Consider the following 7,290-nt stretch of genomic DNA (forward strand, 5'->3'; position numbering starts at 1 on the left):
AAGTCAGGTTACGTCGAAAAAATCGTCGTAACCCGACTTGCGCCATTTATTTTCGACGCCCATCCCCCATCAACATGACTCCTATCATTGTAAAGATAGGAGTCATGCCCCCTTGCCCAATGGCCATGCCCAGGGGACTTCTGTCCCCTGGGCATGGTCATTGGGCATAGTGGCATGTAGGGGGGCACAAATCAGGCCCCCCTATGCCAAAAAAAATTATTAAAAAAAAAAAAAAAAATACTTACCTGAATGTCCCTGGGGTGGGTCCCTCCAGCCTTGGGTGTCCTCCTGGGGTGGGCAAGGGTGGCAGGGGGGGTCCCTGGGGGCAGGGGAGGGCACTGTGGGCTCATTTTGAGCCCACTTGTCCCTTAACGCCATGCCTGACCCAGGCGTTAAAAAGCGGCGCAAATGCGCCGTTTTTAGCCACGCTCACTCCCGGGCGTCTCTTTTGCCCGGGAGTATAAATACCACGTAAAGGCCTGGGAGTCATTTTTTAGACGGGAACGCCTCCCTTGCATATCATTAACGCAAGGAAGGGGTTCACGCTAAAAAATGACGCACATTCCGGGAACTTTGGCGCTAGACGCCTCTAACGCCATAGTATAAATATGGCGTTAGTTGGCGTTAGTTTAGCGTCGAATTTGCATCGAAAAAAACGACGCAAATTCGGCGCAACCAGAGTATAAATACGGCCCCTAGTGTAAAGCCTCGAGTAATAGCATAACAGTAAGGCAGACGAAGACAGGAGAGGCTCTCAGATGTCCACCCCAAATATTACTTATGGCACAATGGCAGTTAAAGGGTGATGCGCTTATATGCCCTGCAGGTGGCAGCATTTCCATTGTATCTACCTATTCCAGCCAGAGTGCTCCAGTAAGTCTTATCCCAGGCCCACATCATCAGTTGCAAAATGCTCTCTATGCCCTTAGCCATGCAGAAGATGGCAGTATTTCATCGCACCAATCCATACGTCAGGCGTCTGTTTTTGTGCCCCATCCTTACACCTGACTCCACCGCATCCTTTTTTCTTATGCACTTGAATCCCCAGCAGATGGCAGTATTTTCAGTATGATGTCTCCGTTGCCAATGCCAGATTATCACGCACATGCACATTCATTTGTATTGCGGTGACTTTCCGAGTCGCCCTGTGGGGCCAGTCATTCTACTGCTTCTTCTCCATAGTAGTTTGCACGTAATAGTTACGTGTTTTCTATCCATGTACCTTTTTCAAAAAGCACCGATAACGTGAGTGGTGATTCTCCTACCGCAGCGCTATACGGTCTCAAATATAGCCACTCTCAGTGACATCAAATCACTGACGATCAACAAAACGCCACAGACACGCAAATTGAAAATATTTCATACTTTATTTAGATAAAAGCATTATCCAACAATTTTCCACAAGAAAATACAATGAAAGTGAATAGAAAGGCACCAAATCAGCACAACGCGTGGTAGCCTCGTACAGACCTCCTTTCTTTGCACATATTCTCATTTAAGGATATGCAATGCGCATACAGTAAATCAACCCGTTGGGTTTACTAGGGTCTTTGTGGAACCCCTTACATTTAACCCGTATTAGGACTAAATATGGAACAAGCTTATTTTAGAATAAAGACGTGTTCTTCATTCCTATATAAAACCCCGAAAGAGTGTGTAATAGTAAATGACTAAATCATTTAAAAACCTCTTCTACCAATAATATAAGGTTATTTCTGATAAATAGTTATCTCGACCCATATCTCACACGTTGTCTTTTGACCAACTTCTAGCTGCTAGTCCGTTCTGGTTGAGTGTAAGTCTCTTTTCAGTGTTTACCATGGCCTCCAGACAGGGCTATTGGAGGGCAGGGGTTCGGGCGCAGGCCTAGGCAGAGCCGGAGGGCCAGATGCACAGGGCCGGGCCTCAGCTCTCCTGCATGGGTTCAGTCGGAAGACGATCCTGGGGGTGCCGCTGCTCAGTTCGCCACTGGGGGCCACGGGGGCGGTGCGCCCTTGGCAGGAGGACAGCTCGGGGCTCCGCTGCAGGTGCTCTATGAGGCGGCTTTGGGTATCTGCGTCTAGGAGGCTGCTCTTGGCGAGGATGCCGTCAACCTTGCCGATGCAGGCCCGGAACCCTTCTCTGTAGCTCTCCGAGGATGCTGAGGGAGGAAACAACAGGCAGGTTACTCACGGTGCCTTCAGGGCGCTCGCTACAAACATTACACCATGCTAGGGCATAAAAACTGACAGCGTAGAACAAACACAGGCTCTGGGTCTGGTCACTGAGAAATCACAGCACTCGTTTGATGCAAAATTGTTACCCATTGAAAACGACATATACCTGGCTGTATATTTGCCAGTAAGATTCCAGGAACTAATTTGCCAAGAGCATTGTCCTTCTGGGCTGAACTCTGTTGTTCGAGGCTCTGCTGACCTAAAGCGAGTCATGCCCCTCTAGGTGGGGCCCTGCCCTCGAGAGAGAGCCCTGACCCATAGAGAGACTCCTGCTTCTAAAGAGTGTCCTACTGTTCTAGCGAGGGGCAGAAGGAGAGAGGTCGGGAGGCGAAGACGGAGGGGGCTGGGTGGGAACGAACTAGAAGGAAAGAGGGAGTGAAAGGGAGAGATAGAGTCCGATAGAGGGAGAACGAAAGAGAAGGAAAGAGAGAGAGACGGTCAGAGAGAGAGAGATACAGAGACAGAGAGAGCGAAAGAGGAGGAGAAGGCGAGAAAGAGAGACAGACAGAGCCATAGAGAGAGATCCAGAGACAATGCTAAACAGAGAGAGTCAGAGACACACTGAGTAAGAGAAGGAGAGAACGAGAGAAAGAAAGCGAGTGAAAGAGCGAATGAAAGACAGAGTCAGGGAGACGGGGATTATAGGAGAGACAGAGAGCGAGCGAGAGACGCAGGGAGAGACGCCCTCCTTTTTCAGAGAGAAAGAGAAAACCACGTGCCCTTATCCGGACAGGGCTGCGGGTCTTGACATCTACACAGAGATCCCCACTCTTCGGGGAGTTTGGGAGCTCACCTTGCCAGCTGTGCCCTACTAGACAGGGACCGGCGCCCTCTTGTGGGGGTAGTGCCGGTGCTCAGAGACGCCGGTAGGCTTGACTTGCGGGGTCGGTGCACCGCCTCCAGAAACTAAATACAGCGCTGCCTGCCCCAATTCCGACCTCTCAAAGGTAACATGGTGCAGTCTGAGAAATGAGAGGGAAGGCCCACTGTACCGCGCGCATTTCTTTCTTTATTAGAAATGCCATCTTACTTCCCTGCTCAGACCTTACGCTGCGCTCAGACGTGAATAATAACGGGATTTACTAATGTTTTGATACAACACAACAGGTGTTCAGCCACGGGGGAGAGGAAATGTAAAAATACTCACTTTGTGTGCTGACGGGGGGAAGATCTTTCAGGAATCTCACGGTCATTTCCAAAATATCAGCTTTTTCCAGCTTGGAATATCTCGAACTCTGGGGAAAAAAAGCACAAGGAGAAGGTTAATCGTGGCCTGTTTAGCTTATTTAATAAAGTCTAGCATTCTTATCTATTTACCTATTAATGTATTTATTTACATCTAGATAGCTATATTTTCGAAGAACAGTCCAATGATACGGCTATCTTTAGAAATATACATTCCCACATTTTATAATGCATTTCAAAATGTCCTAGACTGGATTTGCAGATTTAGATTATTGGTGCCGTATAAACTATACATTTAGGTATTAACTATATATGTCTGAAGTGCCTTCAAATGATTACATTGTAGAATGATTGCATTGTAGAACGCCTCGGCACATTTCAATTTTATTTCAGCGGGGAAAGGCCAGACTGACACACGGTAAAGTGTGCGGCTCTCAGTTTTTTGAGACGCTCTTTTTGTGTACACGCACAGCAGACGGGGCTGTCCGCAGGCCGTGGCCTGAACCATACAGGTATTTCAGGGGGAGGAGGGGCAGAAGGAAGAAACAACACTTACATCTTTGCCGATCAGGGGCAGAATCAGCGTTTTCAGATGGTTCAGACTTTCATTAATCCGCGCCCGCCTGCGCTTCTCCATCAGGGGTTTGAGAGTCTGCGGACAGAAGAGAAAATCTGTTAAATATCACGAGGTCTAAGCGCCTGGACAGGTAAGAGCGCCTAGAAGGCGGTATGTGCGGATAGGCGCTGGGCCTGAGCTCACCTTTCTCAGCTCGCCGTTCTCCGAGCCACGCCTGCCCATCTTGGAGGGGTAGGAAGGCTGGTGAGTGTCAGGCACTGCCAGATTGGGAGACATGTTCTGTGGTCGCTGAGTGTTAGTTCTGTGTTCGGCCAGTGTAGTCTGACTGTTCGCTCTGTGGTCGGTATTCGCGCAGGGTTCGGTGTTCGCTCAGTGATGAGAGACTGAATGACTTTCTGGCGCATCCTCGGCTTTTTATAGAGCAGCCAGGGCTTTGGCTCCGCCCCTTGGCGTCCCTGTGCTAGGGCTGGGCACGCCTTGGTTCCTCTGTGAGCGTCTCGCTATAGGCAGAACACGAATTGAATATCCCATCTGTTCAGGGGATCTATCTATCTATCTAAGAAGTTATTTATACGTCTAGATACACCTTTGAGTATTCAGATCCTACGAGCCTATATATATATATATTATTTAGCTTTCGAGTGCTGCATTCACATGTAAGTCCATATACGATACTGGCTCACTTAAAAATGCTTGAATAGGTTCTGTCTGCACGTTCATCGATGTATTATCTATGGAGGAGGTCCGCAGATTGTTCATTTTTGTGGGGAACATATGTTTTTAGAGGTGCTTTAAAACTGGTGTAGCTTGCTACGGTTTCACTCATAATGTTTTCTGACGTTTTAATCCGTGTATAATATATCTCTCCCGGCACATTATAAACCTCTAGCAACGTAGAAACATTATAAACACATATATGATGTGAATCATATGCACATATATAATAAATTTGTTTCTGGACAACATATGGATCAAATACAATTATATAACATTTAGATTACATACATTTAGATTACATACACATTTGAGATGCGCGGCATGCAAGCATGAGAGCTATTTCTCATATGCCTGAGATGTGGCGCTTGTACACATAAAGCCTGTGGATTCTATAGATATACAGTATGGATCATATATGCCTAGACTATGTGAATCATGTATACGGATATGTGGATCATGTACACATGCTGTTGAAGAATCATATGCACATGTAAAGTTTGGAATATATGCACACATGTGGAAATCATATACCTATATACTATGAGGGTCATATCTACATTTAAGATGCTGGTAATATACTCATATTACATATGTGTAATTCACTATCATATATGGATCATATACGCACGTGAGATGTGGCTCACACAGACGCCTGTAAGATGTAGGTAGCGTACGGACATTATATATATCAATCATAAACGTATTAATGCGGATCAAATAACATATGAGGTGTGAATCTTGGGTACATATACGATATGCACAGACGAGTTAAGGAAGATGTGCGTGTATACGATTTAGATCATACGTAAGTGTGAGAGATGGTGCACACAGGCAAACGGCAAAGCAAATGTAAAGAAGCCACGAAGTTAGGCACAGGGAGGCCATGGTTCGCAGAATAATGCATATTGTCTGTGTTTGGAAACTTTACGTTTCAAAGATACAGACAAAACGAATGCATTCCTATGTTTAGGTCCAGAGCACCCCAAAGAAACATGTTAGTAAGTATCAGATGCTTAGAGAACGTTACGGTTGTTTTTCACAAGTTTCACTCCGGTGCGCTCATGGCCTGCTCACAGCAAGCGCGACTAACCATAACAAAGGAGAGTCGCTAGTACTTCTACCTGTAAACATCTTTGTTCGCATCTCTGGCGAATCCTGGCAGCAGGTGGCCGAGGCTTCAGCTCCAAGTGGCCATGGTGTCACCTGCTGCCCCATGTGGAGCTTACACGTGGGGATTGCAAAGCGCTCACAGTAGGCGCTGCGCCTTTACGCACGGCTCGGAACGTATACAAGAATTAAAGAAGTATAATAGGTCGCCGGTTTCATTATGGCGCGCACAGACAGGTTGGAAAGTATCCAGAACCCCCTATTGCAGCTATCTCGGTGACAAAGGTGCCTTTCAAGATCACTGAAATCTGCTCTTGGGGATTGGCTTCGTCCCCAACCAAGCCACGCTGTCTGCTTGGCAGCACCTGTCTGGGACAAACAAGGACAAAGGGGTAGGCTGACGGGGGTGGGGCACATGCTGCAACATGGCCACATGGCCCCCCCCCCATGCCTCCCCCCCCCGCCCCCAGGTCCACTAAAGATAGCAGAAAGCAAAATATGGCGATGGCTGTTGTCGAAAAGAGTCAAGGCGCACAAAACAACACGGTCGTTTGGCACAGCTTGGGAACTGAAATGGCCACCTCAAAAACAGAACGTATAAAGTAGCGTTTTAAAGGCATCCCGTGGTTTATTTATACAAGTCCGACTCATAAAGGCAATAAAGTACATTGCATTATATATTATATTGCCTGGAAAATCTTCGAAGAATCTGGGAAGTCTTTGGAGTCCTGCTTGTTTTCTCGAAGGGTATTTGGCTGACCACTGTTTATGCCTGCACCAAAACACATAAACCGTGAATTGCTGCTCTTACTACCACACAGTGACCTCGTGCGTGCCACAGTGCGCCTGCCATGCGCCCTATGATTATGTGCAATTAGTTTGAATTTTAGCTCAGGATCGACAAAGTGCATTTTTCACTGTATGTTCTGCTTTACGCGCGTGTTCCTGCCAGTGTGCTGACGGGGGCGCGCAGAGGCGCCGTGCCTGCGCCAGCTTCGCCTTCTTTGGTTAGGGGGCTTATTTCGAGACGCGAAGTTTAGACACCCGTTCTCCCCCTCCCCCTTTGGCCGAGTGTTTCATCTACATTTCCGTTGAGATTTGATAATTGGAAACCCTTTTTTATCGGCGTGGGGGCCCATCTGTGCCATGTACGCTCCCGAGGGTCAGAACACCCCCTTTTTGAGGGCCTCGCTACCTGGCAGCTGCCATGTTGTCTATATGGTTTTTGTTTGAGCAGATCTGGAATAATTGTTGACTGGGTTAATAGGGGTCCGAGCAATTTGATTGGTTGATAACTCGTCTCACCCCCCAGCCTACAGCAAACACCCTCCCCCACTCCTCCAAGATGCAGTTGTGGCCACTGTATACTGCCATGGAGGCATTATTGGATAATAGGCTCCTGGAACAAAGCACCCTGGGGCAAGCGGCATCCCTACCACAGATGTACTGCACGAAGTGACCAGATACTCTGCATCCAACTGGGGGAAG

The 7,290-nt window shown here is 47.6% G+C and overlaps 1 protein-coding gene across 1 annotated transcript; it reads right to left on the reverse strand.

The window, feature by feature from the left end:
• Positions 1-1,348: 1,348 nt before the first annotated feature.
• On the reverse strand, positions 1,349-4,377 carry HES2 (hes family bHLH transcription factor 2). Its single transcript, XM_069240011.1, has 4 exons — positions 4,162-4,377; positions 3,958-4,053; positions 3,364-3,451; positions 1,349-2,140 (listed from the first exon to the last, which is right to left on the reverse strand). The coding sequence occupies exons 1-4, from the start codon at positions 4,252-4,254 to the stop codon at positions 1,815-1,817; spliced, it is 603 nt and encodes a 200-aa protein (XP_069096112.1). The 5' UTR covers positions 4,255-4,377; the 3' UTR covers positions 1,349-1,814.
• Positions 4,378-7,290: the final 2,913 nt, after the last annotated feature.

This window comes from Pleurodeles waltl, chromosome 6, assembly GCF_031143425.1.
Source record: "Pleurodeles waltl isolate 20211129_DDA chromosome 6, aPleWal1.hap1.20221129, whole genome shotgun sequence".
Lineage (NCBI taxonomy): Eukaryota > Metazoa > Chordata > Amphibia > Caudata > Salamandridae > Pleurodeles > Pleurodeles waltl.

What these genes read in the sequence shown, in the direction of transcription:
- HES2 (XM_069240011.1), bottom strand. Translation starts at nt 4,254, where the DNA reads ATGTCTCCCAATCTGGCAGTGCCTGACACTCACCAGCCTTCCTACCCC. An exon ending in AGAACGGCGAGCTGAGAAAG is followed by an intron (nt 4,054 to 4,161) that starts GTGAGCTCAGGC and finishes TTCTGTCCGCAG; the next exon opens with ACTCTCAAACCCCTGATGGA. An exon ending in TCCCCCCGTCAGCACACAAA is followed by an intron (nt 2,141 to 3,363) that starts GTGAGTATTTTT and finishes TTCCTCCCTCAG; the next exon opens with CATCCTCGGAGAGCTACAGA.